The 18,099-nt window shown below is 39.3% G+C and overlaps 1 protein-coding gene across 1 annotated transcript in view; it reads left to right on the top strand.

Annotated features, from left to right (window-relative positions):
- Positions 1-16,981, top strand: part of LOC137249677 (zinc finger protein 501-like) — a 72,329-nt gene extending 55,348 nt beyond the window's left edge. Inside the window, exons 3-7 of the mRNA XM_067781409.1 lie at positions 8,571-8,934; positions 8,996-9,431; positions 15,998-16,198; positions 16,258-16,636; positions 16,692-16,981. Of these exons, the coding sequence (XP_067637510.1) occupies positions 8,868-8,934; positions 8,996-9,431; positions 15,998-16,198; positions 16,258-16,636; positions 16,692-16,889 (1,281 nt within the window). The 5' untranslated portion in view covers positions 8,571-8,867 and the 3' untranslated portion in view covers positions 16,890-16,981. The remainder of the gene's footprint in view (positions 1-8,570; positions 8,935-8,995; positions 9,432-15,997; positions 16,199-16,257; positions 16,637-16,691) is intronic.
- The last annotated feature ends 1,118 nt before the right edge of the window (positions 16,982-18,099 follow it).

Below are 18,099 nucleotides of genomic sequence, written 5' to 3'. Positions count from 1 at the left end.
AATTTGTAGGAAATTGTTGAATTTGTAAAAAATTGATATCGAATTTGTAGACATTCGTGATTTGTAAAACTTGTGATTCGCAAAAAATGTGATTCGCAAAAAATGTGATTCCCTGGCGCTTTAAAAAGGCTTCACTGGCCACCTCCGGTTCCCACTACGAGAATGAAATCTCAATTAGCGCCAATTAAATTCTTTCATTAAGGCTCCCAAAACCGATTTGGCGTTCACGCGCCTAATGTCACACATACATTATTATATTGCCCTCATACCTACACGCATTATGACACGAATGTATCCGCAAAAAAATTTATTATTTTAATCAAAAAGAAAAATCAAAGAGACAGTAAATTTTTAGAATTTGGGATTACGCAAAAAAACACTGCTTGAGTGGAAATCTTCACCCAGGATAATCCGTGCCTGCGGATTTATTGTAGAGGCTGGTGACCGAAGTCGAAATTGAGGTCGCGTGAACCCCAAACGGCGCGAAAGTCTAGATGATAATAAAAAAAAATCCTTTAGCATTTAAGGACTCACCTGATTATTAAATATTCCACATCTCTATGCCGCGAGGAATCCTGTCCTGGTGGTTGGGTTTTGTGTCGCCCTTCTCCTTACCGATTATCGACCGAAACCGCGCTTAGAATTGAAGGCAATTTGCCTTATATCAAACAACTCTAGGATTATTATTTTCGGCACTACACTGACCCTTTCTGGGTCTCCGCGCACAGGGAATTTAAAAAAAACTTAAACACACACAAAATTTCACGGATATCTTCCTTTCAGACAAGCGGCGCGCGCACTTTAGCTCGACATGCTGCTATATTTTACTTTGCTTTTGTTCCCCTTCAGTTACCCCCTTTTATACTATCCGAACCGCTGAAAAGAACCGTTTCCTTATGCCGTTTCCCACGGTCTTTCTTTTGTCTATTGCAATCATGACCACCCTATATCTATCCCTGTCCTTATTCTCACCATATCATGCACGTCCATCTGGCAATCTTCAACCTAAAGCTTTTTTCATCATTGTGAACTTACGTGAGTTCACCATGGTGTGTTTTTGGGACATTTTCATTTGACGTTTCTCGTGTTTACCTTTTTGGTAAACACAATTTTATAAATTTTATTTATGATAAAGTGTAGTTGAGGGATCGACTGCTACCCACAACATGTCGAGAGAGGTGTCAAAAGACGCGTCTTAATCTCGAAAACAATGTTCCGAAGGCGGAAAATAAGAATTGTATCTCTATCCGGAGATATTTGCAGGGTAAGTTGGTGATTTTCAGGTGACTGTTGTTCTGTTGTGCAATACCCAACAAAAAAACTGTGAACATAAGTGCTTTGCGTGGATATAGTTTTGGTCTCCAAACCGGTGTTGGACCCACCCAGGGTACTATTTTATAAGCGCGGCCGAAGGCCGCCAACGCAGAAAGGTGTTCTGCGTAACCATACTGTGGATACCACCCCTGGTTTAGGAGGGACCCGCTGGTAACTTTTCGGTTTTTTTGTTCATATATTTTGAACGAGCAAAAAAAAATTTATTTCAATATTGCTGTTTTAACAGCGTACTCCACCTTAACATATGAGGCTCTATACATCCGAGCGGGCCAAGGTGTGAGTGAAGCCCAACGCGGGGACGACCCACGACCTGACATCTTATCCATCATCTTTCTGGCAGTACATTAATTCAAAAAGAAAGTCAAATGGGTTTACAACTACATTTGTGTTTAACGGGTTAGTTTCTGATAACTAGTGTTGGGAACTATCGAATGAATTCAACTATCGATAGTTAGTTACTGAATGATTTTAACTATCGAACGAATTTTTTCATTCATTCATTCATTCATTTGATTTGTTCTTTAGCTTGCCAGAAGCTGTTTTAGTTACCCCTCGGGGTAGCTAAAGAACAAACCTATATAAGACAAAAAACGTCGTGTTCCAATGAAACGTGATCCAGATACGGCTAGAGATTTAACATGCCAATGCGACAACAATGTGAACCATATGGATCAATTTGTTGTTGCATTTGTATGTTAAATTTCTATCCGTACTTGGATCACGCTACATTGGAACGTAACAAAAACGTTAAATATAACTAAAATGGTGTAAATTGTGTTTGAAGTAAATAATGAAAATATTCAATTTAAATGCCTTTGTTACATGTTATGCAAAGCGCATGAATGATATGCAAATGACCTTGGTCCGCAACCCACAGAGTTTTTTGATCTCCCCCAAACCTGTGGGGAGATTTTATGCCTCTACAACAACAACAACAACAGGAAAGAAGGTTACTTAAAATGGATTTTTATCTGTATTATTCAAATATGTTTCAGAGGCATTATTGATTGCCTTAACTTATACATAAGCTACTGTTTTTTTTTTTTCAAAATTCAGGTCACATTTAATTAATATAAAAATTGCACATTAAATTTCACTTATAAAAGAAACATAAAACAAATATTTCAAGCACTTAAATACTAAAAGTCGCTATAGTTGTTCTAGCCAAAATCGGATAGTGCATGAGGGTCTATATTAAATTTTCGCCGCAGAGATGGCAACTGATTGTGTTATTAAACCCCTAAAAAAATTGATTGTAAAGTAAATAATACAAGTATGTACATCGAGTTGACATGAAAAATACCTTCAATGTTTAAATTGCTGTTCAAAAATATTATCATATCTAGTTTATCTCCTTTAAGTCGGTTTCTCCTGTCGTTAATTATTTGCCCTGCTTTCGAGAAAACTCGTTCTGACGGAACCGATGTTGCGGGTATACATAAATATTTTTTCGAAAGCATATATAGTTCCGGAAATGTTGACTGGCTACGATTCCAATAGTCTAGGGGATTATTTGAGCGATCAACAAAAATTTGCCTTAGATATTGCTCCAACTGAATATTTGCATTCACATTGGGCGCGTTTTGACAAATTGTTTTTGCTTCAGCAACTTTTTCATCGAGAAGGTCCCAGAGAGATACTTCGCTTTTATCGACCGATACTTCTCTTGGGGTGTTGGTAGAAACACTTGTGTTTTGTTGCCGTATTAGGGAAGTTACTTCTTCCACTAGCCATTTTGTTGTATTATTTGCATTAATTTCATTACCGAACGCAATTTTTTTAAACCTGGGATCTAGGAATGTTGATTTGGCGCACATTTTGGCAGACTCCAACTGCCCTAATCGTCTACAAACCACCTCTAACAATCTGCTCTTCAAACTTTCTCCCTCTACAGTTTTCATTTTGCGATTTCGTACTGCGTATTGAAGACCTCTGATTAGGGGCACTACCAGTGACATCGTGGGATAATTTTCTCCTGACAATTCGATTGTCATGGCCTCTACGGGCTTGAAAAGATTAGTGTAGTCCAACAATGTTTCCCATTCTGATGAATTGAGGAAATCAGGAGCATTTGGTAAAGAAGTTATTATGGCAGAGAGTGGTTCTTTTACCAAGCATATGCGCTCCATCATTATAAGGGTGGAATTCCACCGGGTAGGGACATCTTGTTTTAACCTCAGTTCAGTAACGCCCATTTGCTTTTGCATATTTTTTAATTTTTCCGTCGCTTGAGAACTATGGTTAAAGTAAGTGACTATGGCACGGCACTTGTTTATGAGCACAGTAACTTGTGGAACAGCTTTGATGGCATCAATTACACATAAATTTAATGTATGCGCTACACATGGGTGGTGGTGCTTATGTAGCATTTCAATTATAGCCTTTTTAATATTAGCTCCGTTATCACTTACTACAGTAACTATTTTGTCAAAAACGGACCACTCATCAAATATTAACTTCAATTCTGTAGCTATATTTTGGGAGGTATGATTTCCTAAAATTTCCTTTGTTGATAAAACTGCAGAAATCATTTTGTTATCCCGAACGAAATGACTAGTAACTGACAAAAAAGATTTTTGACTATCAGAAGTCCACATATCAGTTGTAACTAAAATATGTGTTACAATGTTGAGCAAGTCATGCAGTTTCTTTCTTACTTCATTGTATTTAAAAGGTAGCATTGTATTTGATAAAACTTTTCTGTTTGGCAAGGAATATAATGGCTGAAGCTTTTTTGTATATTCTACAAATCCTACATTGTCAACGATGGAAAGCGGCTGCAAGTCTTTTGTATCATCTTTAAAAGAGATTCATCAATATTATTTTTTTCTTGCTCTGAGAGCTCAGAACGTGTGCTGGTAACAAATAATTTTGTTTGAACAGTCCTTCTCAAACGTCCACTATTGGAAATGTCTTCGGTAGGTACTGTTAACGAACTGCGCGCTGCACTCCCTGCAGTAGTTGACGAAAGAGAAGTGGAACTACGTTCCTCTTCTGAAATTACTGGCGCTATTTCTCCTGAAGTTAGATTCCTATGTTCTGAGGAAGACGGATGCTTACGGCGTAGATGGTCATTTAAATTTGATGTGTTGCTAGAAAATTTAAAAATTCTTTTGCATATATGGCATTTAACTTCATTGCCATTTTTGGTAAAAAACTCCCAAACGGAAGATCTCTTCAATCCAGGCCGCATTATAAATATCTACACAAATCAAATCGTTAAAATCACTTCCTCAGTTAAAAATATTTAATAATTACCACGCTTAAAACGTTTGTCGATTAGGTTGACGTATGCTAAATTTATTTTAATATCTTTTTAACACTGATATATGCACCGCAAAAATTTAAATAGAACGAACGATTCGAAGAAATAGTAATGAGCGAATCATTCACACCAAAAACTAGTAGTTCGATAAAATAGTAATGAACGAATCATTCATACCTAAAACTAGTAATTCGAAAAAATAGTAATGAACGAATCATTCATACCTAAAACTAGTAACTCGAAAAAATAGTAGTGAACGAATCATTCATACCTAAAACTAGTAATTCGAAAAAATAGTAATGAACGAATTTCAAATGACTATCGAATGAATGAAAATTAGTGAACTATCGAATAACTCGATAGTTTTCATTCGATAGTTCCCAACACTACTGATAACCCACAGGCTTCATGCAATCTGTTCGCTGAATTTTATCAGGGGGTCTTTGAAGTGCACGACAATCAATCTCTTCCTACTACGGCTTTCCCATCATTACCGCCGATTTGTTGTGGATGAGTGTGATGTGACTCTTGCGATTTCGAACCTTAAGTTCAGCACAAAGTTGGATAACGAGGGACTTTGTTCCGCAGTTTTCAAAACTTGTTCACAAGCTTTAGTGGGTCCAATTACTAGTATATTTAACGCATGTCTTTCCAACGGCGTTTTTATTGATGCCTGGAAGGTGTGCTCTTTACACCCAATTTTTAAATCAGGTGACCGACATAACATTTGTAACTATAGGCCTATAGTGAAACAGAGCACAGTGGCAAAGTTGTTTGACAGTGTCATTCATTCAAAACTTTATCTTCACGTACGTAATATACTTCATCCCTGCCAGCACGGTTTTATGCCTGGTAGATCTACGTGTACTAATCTACTCCTAGTCACGCACGAGATCGTTAAGGCATTCAATTGCCAGTCCCAACTTGATGTGATATACACAGATTTCTCTAAAGCCTTCGATAAGGTAGACCATGAAGTTTTGTTGCATAAATTAAAAATGTACGGCATTACTGGTCAGCTACTGAAATTTTTCTCTAGTTTTCTTACTATTTGTGAAAATGGGGTCCACCAGCACTTGTATTAATGCGTGGTCAGGTATTCCGCAAGGAACCCACAGCGGCCCTTTATTGTTTCTACTATTTATTAATGATTTACCCTTTCACGTGATAAAAGCATACGTGTTTATTTGTTTAAAATAAATAGTTTTATAAGAATTCGAGTTCAGAATGTTCAATTTAAATTCAGAAAATAACAAAACAACAGAAGAAAGCTTTCCTCATGCGGAAACACACTTAAAAATGAATCACCACTAACCACTATTATTTTTCGCGTATCAATTTTCTGAGTGCGCCCATACATTCTGTCGGAATGGTATTTTTTAATATTATTTTCAATTTTTTTTCTTTTAGCATGGAGCTTTGAAATGCTCTCTTTTTCATTTTTTAAACTTATTTTTTATATGGTTTTCGTCGGTTGAAAATGGCGGAATTTAAAAAATAACAAGACAACCGTGATAATCATTTGATAGTCACATGACAGTCAGTAGTGACAACATGATTAAATCGGATAAACTGTTCTAGCATACATAAAATTCCGATGAGAATTATGTATCTGTCTCACATGCATAATGGTATCTGCTGCATGTTCTTTTGTTCTGTACCAGGTGTCCGAAGCTTTCCCAGTTTGAGTCCTTTTTCATGATTATAGGCTGTCGTTGGGAACATGCGGACATGCGTGAGCGAACAAAGGAACATACATAAATTTGAGTATCAATGTTTAAGTCATCGCAGGATCAGCATTGTCAATTACAAGTGTGAGTGTATTAGTAAAACTATCAGCGTTTCTTGTAGGGTAGTTAACGACTACCACAATGGCGCAGGACGGCAAGGTTGGCAAGAACCCCGCCCAGCCGACATGACTAGCCACAGAGCACCACTAGTTCATGCCGACTGCCTTCCTTGCTGATCCACTATAGATGCGAAACCATAACATGTTATTTAGCATTTGCGTGAATAAAGAAACTAATATTTCTCTATAATATGGTATGTATCATGGTTCAATTATGTACAGGTTGGCTCATCTCATCAGCTGATTTTGTTTATGTCATTGCATGGTCGAAGGGATTGTCAAAAGGAGATGGCAAACTCAAAATGAAACCAACACATTGGCAACATTTTACTTACACATACAAAAACTGCTAAGTTTTATGTTTCCATTCCATACCATTCGCACCAACACCAATACACAGATTTTCACGATTTGAACAGACATATTTTGTTGCTTTACAGATGAGCCAACCTGTATATAGTTGAACCATGGTATGTATACATAAAACCAGTGCGCAGTTGCATTTTATCAGAGTTGCCATAGTAAAATTTTATTATCAGTTATTTGTATGCAATATTTTAGTTTTGGCAACTCTGTTCGATCGTCATCGTGTCGTGATCATTAAACGAGCAATGATCGGCTGATGGTGGTCCGCAAATGCATTGCAAAGGAGTATTGTTAGAGTACTCCAACATGAAGAAAATAGAACACGTAATCCAACACTTTTTGCAGAATTGTGATATATAATGTTGTTGTTGTTGTAGCGATAAGGTTGCTCCCCGAAGGCTTTGGCGAGTGTTATCGATGTGATGGTCCTTTGCCGGGTACAGATCTGGTACCATAGCACCATTAAGGCGCTAGTCCGACCATCTCGGGAGCGATTTATGTGGCCACATTAAACCTTCAGGCCATTCCCTCCTTCCACACTCCCAAGTTCCATGAGGAGCTTGGGGTCGCCAGAGGCTCATCTGTTAGTGAAACAGAATTCGCCGCGGATAGGTGAGGTTGACAATTGGGTTTGGAGAAGCTTTATATTGCGCTGGCAGCCTGAAGGGTTGCGCTACACAGCCCCTTGAATCTGGTATTTTAGTCGCCTCTTACGACAGGCATACCTACCGCGGGTATATTCTGATCCCCTAACCCGCTGGGGGTATGTGATATATAACCAATAGCGATAGTAGCGTTTCATCTATGGTAGCGTACAAATCACACCCAGAAGATTGCGCATTCCCGAGTTCAAAATTGCTTCGTTCTGCGCATCTACGTCACATTTTACTGCTTGAGCGAATGGAAGAGAGAAAAAAACAAGAGCTAAAGGAAAATGACGTAAAAATTGCGCATAAAAAACAGCTGATCTTTTGTTTACATGCCAATGCGCAATCTTGTTTGTGATTTGTGATGGTAGCGCACTATCGATTATTATTATTATAAGCTCAAAGCCATAAGACATTGAGACTCGAATGGAGTGGAATGAAGAACAGTAGGAAGAGCAGAGTTGCATTGGATCAATCATTGCATCAATATTAAAGATAAATTTAGAAAAAATAATTAAATACTTGAGTAAACAAACATTTTCTTTCAATTACTGCTATTAAGGTACCTCAGATGCTATATATTCCAAAATTATAACATATTATATGATTTAATAGGGGATTGCCCGTATTGCTTTTTTTAAATGTATGAAAACATTTATTTGAAGCAATTTTTAATTTTTATAATTTATTTAATAAATTTTTCCCAAATTATTATATAACATATTATGTCAGTTGAAAAATTTAACTTCAATTTCCCTAAGATTTCCGTAATATGGCCATTAGTCAATTTGTATGTGTGTGTGCAAATTTTGAGCGATCAGCTGTTAGTTGCGCTACTTGGTAACATAGTGTACACTATGCTTGGTAAAGCTTACAATGCCATAAGCCGTCACTTATTTGTGCAAAGAGTAAATAAAAACATTCTGATGAAAAACGTCAACAAAATGGTATGTCGTCTTTGCCTAGAGATATCATCCAACAATCTTGAAATTTTCTCTAAAAATGGATATCTGCAAATCGCGGAGATTATAGCCAAGTATTTTCTTATAAAGGTAGGCGTGATTGACTTATACCGATACTAATTACTAAATTTTCCATTTTATTACAGATTCAACCCAATGACTTGGTTTCTAATCTTATTTGCGCCGAATGCTGGCAACATTTAGTAGACTTCCATAGATTTTGGTTATTTGTTGACAAAAAACAAAAAACGTTGCAAACTGATTTTTTATGTAAACAAATAAAAACGGTTATTGGGGACGACGAAGTGAAGGAGGTTGAAAATATACCAAGCCCAAACTCTTCCATTGGATATAGAAATAATGTGCTGCTTGAGTCCGAAATCGATATAGTTGTGGAGCAGCCTTATACATTTGCAGATAAGATAAACTTTGAAAAAGTTGAAATGGAAGATGACAAAATATCTATGGATAATAATGTATTAGTTAATTTGATTTCAACAGGTGATGACCGTAAGTACGGACATTTGTACATGTATAATAAAACAAAACTCTAATTCATATTGGTTTATAGATGGATTAGAAAAAAATGTATTAGAGTTGGAGATTACAAATACCAAAATCAGTAAAAAAGCTCTTAAAACAGCAAATAAACAGAAAATTAATACAATTTCACGGTCAATAAAAAAAAAAAATCACAATGATAGTGATATAAAAATTACGAATGAAAGCCCTAAAGATAACCAGCCTAATGAATCCAGTAAATATGTCGTTAAATCACAAGATGCGAAAACTTTATTAGCACGGGAGCTTGATCAGTATTTAGCTGAGAATACACATTTAAGCTGTTGCTTGTGCTCGCAATCGCTCACAGACTTCAGTAATTTGAAAAAACATTTTCGTGAAGTCCACAATTGCGTGGGCTATATACCATGTTGTAATAATCGGTTCATCAAACGAACAGCATATGTAGATCACCTAAAACTTCATAAGGATCCAGACTTTTTCAAGTAAATAATACATAATATGTTTTTTATAGTTCTAACATCTTATTCAAGCAAATACGCTGGAAAAGCCAAAATTATCAAGCGATTGATCATAAAATAAGAGTTTCCAATCTTTCACATTTCGACCTACGGAAAAAAGAAGACGCCCATAAGCACTTGAGTTTTTGAGTTTCTTAACAAAGTGTTAAGAAAATGCACTTAGAAAATGCACAATGAAGCTCATACAATTGGGTATGAAAAACAAGTTTACACTAACTAATTAACAACTAAATATTGTTCAAAATATTATGGCACTGAAAAATGAAATGAAAGATGACTTATGAAAAAAATTAGAATCGAACAGAACGAACAAATCCGAACCAAATGTATCTGAAGGATATATGAACCCCCAGCGGGTTAGGGGGTTAGAATATACCCGCGGTAGGTGTGCCTGTCGTAAGAGGCAACTAAATTACGAGATTCAAGGGGTTGTATAGCGCAACCTTTTCAGGTTGCCAGCGCAATATATAGCTTCTCCAAACCCAACTGTCAACCCCACCTATCAGTGGCGAATCATGTTTCATTAACAGCCGAGGCTCTGGCGACCCCGAACTCCTTAAGGATCTAGGGGGTGGAGGGCGGGATGGCCTTGAAGGTTGTTGTTGTTGTTGTTGTAGCAATGCTCGCCCCACCTAATAGCCGCGACCGATCACAAATTGTCATCAATATCCTCTAACGGGAGTCCAAAGAAACTTGCCGTTTCAACAGGGGTGGACCATAAGGAAAGGGGTGTTAGAGGCGTTGGTTCCACATTACAGTTAAAGAGATGGTTGGTGTCATGTTGGGACACATTGCAAGCGGGGCATACATTTTGTATGTCGGGGTTGATTCTGGATAGGTAAGAGTTTAACCTGTTACAGTATCCAGAACGAAGTTGAGCAAGAGTGACACGCGTTTCCCTGGGGAGTATGCGTTCCTTTTCTGCGAGTTCTGGATATTTTTCTTCAAGTACTGGATTCACCGGGCAATTCCCGACATAAAGGTCCGACACCTGTCTATGGAGTTCACCAAGGACCTGCTTGTTGTTGTTGTTGTTGTAGCGATAAGGTTGCTCCCCGAAGGCTTTGGGGAGTGTTATCGATGTGATGGTCCTTTGCCGGATACAGATCCGGTACGCTCCGGTAACACAGCATCATTAAAGTGTTAGCCCGACCATCTTGGGAACGATTTATGTGGCCACGTTAAACCTTCAGGCCATCCCTCCCTCCCCACCCCAAGTTCCTTGAGGAGCTTGGGGTCGCCAGAGCCTCGTCTGTTAGTGAAACAGGATTCGCCGCGGATAGGTGAGGTTGACAATTGGGTTTGGAGAAGCTATATATTGCGCTGGCAACCTGAAGGGTTGCGCTACACAGCCCCTTGAATCTGGCATTTTAGTCGCCTCTTACGACAGGCATACCTACCGCGGGTATATTCTGACCCCCTAACCCGCTGGGGGGAGGACCTGCTTGTGTTTTTTCGCTTCATACGGCTGGGTTCTCAGGTGCCGTATTTCCTCAAAATGCTCACGGAGATGACTCCTTAGGCCCCTAGGCGGTGCTGGTTCGTCAATCAGATGTCTGTTGGGATGCCCAGGTTTCTGGGTATTCAACAGAAACTGTTTGGTCAGCATCTCATTTCTCTCCCTGATGGGGAGTATTCTCGCCTCATTATGCAGATGGTGTTCTGGGGACATAAGAATACAGCCCGTGGCGATTCTGAGAGCAGTATTTTGGCAGGCCTGTAGTTTCTTCCAGTGGGTGGTTTTTAGGCTTGGCGACCATATGGGTGACGCGTAGCACGTAATCGGCTGGCTAATTGCTTTGTATGTGGTCAAGAGCGTTTCTTTATCTTTTCCCCAGGTACTGCCAGCAAGGGATTTGAAGATTTTATTACGGCTCTGAATTCTTGGAACAATTGCGGTTGCGTGCGCACCAAAATGTAGATCCTGATCAAACGTCACACCCAAGATTTTGGGGTGTAGGACAGTCGGTAGCGTAGTGCCATCGACGTGGATGTTCAATATGGTCGACATTTGAGGCGTCCATGTTGTAAATAAGGTCGCGGAAGATTTAGTCGGTGACAATGCCAAGTTTCGCGAGGCGAAAAAACTGGAGAGATCAGGGAGATAGCCGTTTATTTTATTGCATAGCTCATCGATCTCTGGGCCTGGGCCTGTGGCCATTATTGTGCAGTCATCGGCGTAGGAAACGATTGTGACTGCTTCCGGTGGTGAAGGTAGCTTAGATATGTAGAAATTAAACAAAAGCGGGGATAGGACACCACCCTGTGGCACCCCTTGTTTAATTCTCCTTTGTTTTGATGTTTTGTTTCTGAATTGCACCGATGCCTGCCGACCACCCAGATAATTTGCGGTCCACCTTTTAAGACATGGGGGAAGGGTAGACCCTTCCAGGTCTTGCAGTAACGAGCCATGGTTGACCGTATCAAAAGCTTTTGATAGGTCTAACGCTACGAGTACTGTTCTATGGTGGGGATATTGATTCAAACCGCAATTTATGTGGGTGCTAATGACATTTAGCGCGGAGGTAGTGCTATGGAGTTTTCTGAAGCCATGCTGATGAGGGGCTAGCTGCAAATGTGCTTGGAAATAAGGGAGCAAAATGGCTTCAAGCGTCTTTGCCACTGGCGATAGGAGAGATATCGGACGATATGATTCACCTACGTTAGCTGGTTTCCCAGGCTTTAGTAGCGGGACCACCTTGGCCATTTTCCATTTCTCGGGTATGACAAAGGTGGAAAGAGACAGGTTGAAGACATGCGCTAAATATTTGAAACCCTCTTTCCCTAGGTTTTTAAGCATCGGCATGGCTATGCCGTCTGGGCCCACTGCTTTGGATGGTTTAGCGCGACCAATGGCGTCCTCAACCTCTCTAGTGGTGATGGTAATTGGTGACGCGCTGAGTTTGTGTTTATGTGCGTGTCTATTGGCTCTCCGTCTATCTTTGTCGACCGTAGGATGCATTATATATTGTCGGCAGAAAGCGCTCGCGCATTTTTTGGCATCCGACAGCACCTTATCGCCAAAGGCGATGGAAACTTTGTCTTTGTGCTTAGTCGGATTTGATAGGGACTTTACGGTGGACCAAAGGTTACCTACACCGGTAGAGAGGTTACAACCTCTTAGGTGCTCTTCCCATTTCGCCCGCTTGTGTTCGTCCACAAGCAATCTGATGCGTTGGTTTATATCCCTTATTTGGGGGTCGCCTGGATCAAGCTGTCTTATAAGGTCGCGTTCCCTCGCTATGCTCGCGGCCTCCGCCGGGAAGTGGGCCGGATTTCGGGAATTCTCCCGGCGGGAATGAAATGTGCCGAGGCGGATTCAATGACCTTACGGAAGGCACGCTCCCCTTGGCGGGCATCAGTCGGGATAGGGAGGGCAGCAAAGCTGCTGTCTGTTGCAGATTTATATTCTTCCCACTTTCCTTTTTTGAAGTTTATGAAAGTGCGTTTTTCGGTGACGATGAAGTCGGCGGTACGCTCGAACGAAATAAGTATGGGCAGGTGGTCGAATGCCAATGTTACCATCGGCTGCCAGTTGACGCAGTTTACGAGTTCTACGCTCACGATTGAGATATCTGGCGAGCTATGACAGCTTCCAACCATACGTGTGGGGGCGTCTCCGTTTATTGTGCAGAACGTCGTTTCGTCTATTTGATCCGCCAACATCTCACCCCTACTGTCCGCCCGCAAGTTTGAATGCCATAGGTCGTGATGGGCATTGAAATCGCCTAAGATAATGCGATTGTTGCCAGTGAGTAAGGCCTCGATATTAGGGCGGTATCCACTGGGGCAACAGGTGACAGGAGGGATGTAGATGTTGATGATTTCTAGATTTGCATCGCCTGACCGGACAGATAGGCCTTGACGTTCTAAGACATTGTCCCTGCGGTCGATGCCAGGATCAAATATATAATATTGCACAGAGTGGTGTATAATAAACGCGAGGCCGCCTCCATTTCCGCTCTCGCGGTCTTTCCTGTGGACATTATAACCAGAGCAGGTCTGCAATGCAGATCTTGCTGTGAGTTTAGTCTCTTGAATCGCAGCAATGCGGATGTTGTGCCGCTTCATGAAATCGACTATCTCCGTAATCTTCCCAGTTAGTCCATTACAGTTGAACTGCAGAATTCTGAAGTGCATGAGGGGTGACGCCGCCACTCTAGGGGTAAGTGACGAGTGACTACGCCTAGGTTGTGGAAGGCCAGGACGCAATTGCTGTTGTGGCCTTGGGACTGGGCGCCCTTGGGCAAGCATTGGGGTACCCGGATGGTTTGGGTTTGCGACCTGGCAACATGGCGCGATGAAACCCGTCGAGGGGTTGCCGTCGCGGAGACCAGAACATCTAGGAAAGTGGCACCACCCAAGGCAGGAGCTGCATTGAGCGGATGTCGCAAACCTATATATTCTGTGCTGGCAGACGGTGCAAACGGAGGCAGGGACTAAGAGTCTGTTTCCCTGACCTGCACGATTGCTGCCAGAAAAGAGGGGGGGGAGAAGAAGACGGGGGCAGGGGCTGATGCTCAGCATTGCTACCAGCTCTACTACGAAGGTAGTAGTTATGAGTGGTATCAGCTGTTTGAGTTGTTGGCGCCGTGGGGCGCGAGCAGCAGCGGGTACTTGTTGTGGCTTGCTGAGCAGCGAGGCTGCTGGAAGGTAGTGGGGGGCGCTTAGGCGAAGACTACGGGACGCCCTTGGGCGTGAGCAGCAAGGAGCCACAAAAGATTTATAAAACTTACGTGGACGTCGGGTTTTGGGATCAAGCCCAGAACAACGTGTCCGATGCAACCATCCCTTGCACGAGACACACTGAACAGAGTATGACCGTCCTAAAAAGATTCTTTTCTGGCAAATGCAGCAAAACCATTTCTCAGGACCGGGGTCAGGAGACGGACCCGGATTGGGTTCGATACCTTCCCGGAGTAAGAGAATATGTAGCAGTCCTGCTGCAAGGAGCTGCTGGGAGGATGACAATTTGTGGGAGGGAAGAAACAAATTAAATGGGGACACCTTGAAGGTCGCATGTGGTCATAACAAATCGCTCCCGAGATGGTCGGACGTGGTACCGAAACGTACCGGATCTGCATCCGGCAAAGGACCATCAACTCGATAACACACACCAAGGCCTTCGAGGAGTTTCCTTATCGCTACAACAACAACCAAAGAGCACTTAAATTGTAACTCCTCTGCCGGTGTGGGTAAGCTATGGTCCACCGCAAAGTCCCTTTCCAACCCTACTAAGCACAATGAGAAAATATCCATCGCCTTCGGCGATAAAGTGCTGTCGGATGCGAAAAAATGCGCGAGCACTTTGTAATGCATTCTACCAACTTACGCAGAAATATATAAATCGCATAACAATTCGTATAAAACATGGATTAGTTATTTAAAGTGAAGTTATAAGTTTAAAATTTGACTGTTTAAAACTAAATTCTTGTCGAAGTGTATGTACTACTGCCTAAAGTCTCAGTAGTGCAATTAATTGCAGACTAACTTACCTCCTTCCTCGCAAACTGGTTATTATTATCAGGGTAATAGCGACAAACGTTGTAAGCACCAATCATAGAAACCTTTGTTACGGAATGGATAAACAGATTTTCTAACTATGGCAGTAATAGCGGTTATGGTTCTCGCGATTTCCCTGCACCTGGTTAATTTCTTAAAAAAGATACATTATTTTTGATTGTATTTTTTGTATTTGTATTTATTAGGCAATTCATCCCAGCACAACAATTTGGCAAAAATTATTTTATAGTGCTAGTCGGTAAAAGGCATAAAATAGGAACAATTTAAACTTGAAACTTAAAGCTAATGACTATGGCTAAGAAAAGGTTAACAATAAATAATCTATTTAATAAATAAATAAATAAACGAATGATAGAGTACATTTGCTTAGAAGAAATCGAGTATTTTAATTGTCTAGGTTATTATAGAAACTTGTTAATTCTTTATTGCTTTCGCTTCTTCGTAACAATTCACTTAGGAAACTTGTTATGTTGGACAGAATATAGCCTAGTATCCATGTCTGTGATATTAAATTTTATAAAAAGTATGTTCGGTCATAAACTGTGGCCAAAGAATAATGTTTGAGAATTAAGTTTGTTGGCCTTAATATCGACGTTTTGTAACTTGAAATCAAAACTTTCTAAATTTTTAAAATTATAATTTGTATTTTTTCAAATATTAAAATTCCAGTGTAAATACAATTTTGTACATGTACATATTGTGAATTGCAATTTAATATAAAAAAATTTTTAGCTTTAGCTGATTTAACCATTTTTGTTTCGAATAAATTGTAGAACTCTACTATACTTTAAGCACAAGAGCTACTTTATGGATTTATAGCATTTATTTAAAATAAAAATGGTTAAACTATCTTTAACCGTTCAGAAGTTAATACCAATAGAAGATAAATCCACTTCAAATTCCCAGTTTTTTAGAAAGATATGACAACAAAGTATGGTGCTACACAACTTTTGCGCTGATGGCCTTATTTAGAGATTAAAAAAATATTACTAATGCTATATTTTTAGGTGCAAAAAATGCAATAAACAATTAGCGAGTCGACATAATTATCAAAATCATATGTACACCGTTCATCCCGATACCGAAAGTTTGCTATTTCCTTGCAAAATGTGTTCCCGAAAATTTGCTAAGCAATATATTTTGGACTATCATATTAAATCTAGACATACGAATACCAAAAATTATATCTGCGAAACTTGTACGAAAGGGTAATACTTACCAAATTACGTCTTTGGTCCGGTTGTTTTTTACTGTATCCTTTTTGCAGATTTAAAACATCTCAACTTTTAAAGCAACATGAAAAAGCCGTGCATTTGAATACATATGATTCTGTGTGCGATATATGTGGGAAGTGTTTTAAGACAGCTCAAAATCTAGCGACACACTTGGAATCCTTACATGAAACACATCGCCCGGGAGTACAATGTAAAATTTGTTCGAAGCGATTGAAGAATATACGTTGCTTAAATAAGCATATGGTTTCCCATAGAGATCAAGAATCTGGACAAGAATTTAACTGTCCTCATTGTGACAGGGTAAAGAGCACCCGACATGCCCTTGCTTCTCATATAAGCTACCATCATTCAGCTAAAGTGTTTACATGCAAAATGTGTGGTAAAGATTTCAAACGTGCACGCGCATTACGGGTACTGGTGATTATTATTGAAGCTCTAAAAATAAATTGAAATGTTTTATTTTAAGGAACACGAGAGTACGCATACTGGCACTTACCTATACACCTGTCCGTTCTGCCCTAAAACCTTTCGATCACATGGCAATATGCACAAACATAGGGCGTCCAATCATTTGAAAGAGTGGGGACAGAGGCGATCTCAACAAGCTCTTGTAACCAATAGTTTACAAAGTGATGTACTATGTAGTGCTAGAGAGTTAACATAAAGAATATGTATGTATATAAATGCAGGCTATGAGCGTACACAAATATATCTCCATGTTTAAATGATCGAGAGCCTTTATTGCACCACCTAATTTTAATCAAAAATTATCGTGCTATCAAAAGACGCGTTCCTGGGTGACTACTCTCAAAAAAAAGTTATCACCAAGGCGATGCCATCTAGGCATCAATGTGTAATTTTTGCTTATCTTTTTTTCGTCATCAATGATCTCATGTTATTGACATTTTCGAAATATTAGTTTGATACTTGTATTTGTCAAGTTAATAGACTACATACAAATGTAATGCGTTTTATAATCAATATAGTATTAAATGTTATCATAATTAAACTAGGAAATATATGGGGTATTCCATCCCATTTCGACCAATTTTGAACCCGACCCCTTTAGAATTGGGTGAAAGTTTTTTTTTTTCTAGCTTACGATTTTCAGATTTTTTTCAAATTTTTTCATCCAACTCAAAAAAAGTTATGAATTTTTGAAAAAACACCGTTTTTGTTTTCAAAATGCTATAACTTTTTCAAAAATTGACCGTTTGGGATCTTTTTTTTTTAAATTTGTCTTTAAATGTACGAGAATTGATTGAAGTTTTTTATGAGAAAAAAAAATGGCGAAATTCGAAAAATCTCGAAAAACTGAAAAATTAAAAAAAAAACTAAAAATTTTTTTGTATTTTTTCCGAAAAGTACATTTAAAAACAATTAAAAAAAAAAAAGATCCCAAACGGTCAATTTTTGAAAAAGTTATAACATTTTGAAAACAAAAACGGTGTTTTTATACCTTTCATGAAAATGAAATGGTATATTAATTTCGTCACGAAATCGAAAATTGTAAGTCCTTAAAGGAAAATAGATAGACCCACCATTAAGTATACCGAAATAATCAGGTTGAAGAGCTGAGTTAATTTAGCCATGTCCGTCTGTCCGTCTGTCTGTTTGTATGCAAACTAGTCCCTCAATTTTTGAGATATCTTGATAAAATTTGGTGAGCGGGTGTATTTGGGTGTCCGATTAGACATTTGTCGGAACCGACCGGATCGGACCACTATAGCATATATCCTCCATACAACCGATTTTTCAGAAAAAGAGGATTTTTGTAATATCTTACCCAATTTAACAGATTGAAGCTTCAAACTTCACCATATACTTTCGTAAATTGCACATATTGTTGCCTAAAAAAATTGATGAGATCGGTC

This window comes from Eurosta solidaginis, chromosome 4, assembly GCF_040869045.1.
Source record: "Eurosta solidaginis isolate ZX-2024a chromosome 4, ASM4086904v1, whole genome shotgun sequence".
Taxonomy (NCBI): domain Eukaryota; kingdom Metazoa; phylum Arthropoda; class Insecta; order Diptera; family Tephritidae; genus Eurosta; species Eurosta solidaginis.
Note: the sequence above shows the minus strand (reverse complement) of the source record. Positions and strands in the feature narration are given on the sequence as shown.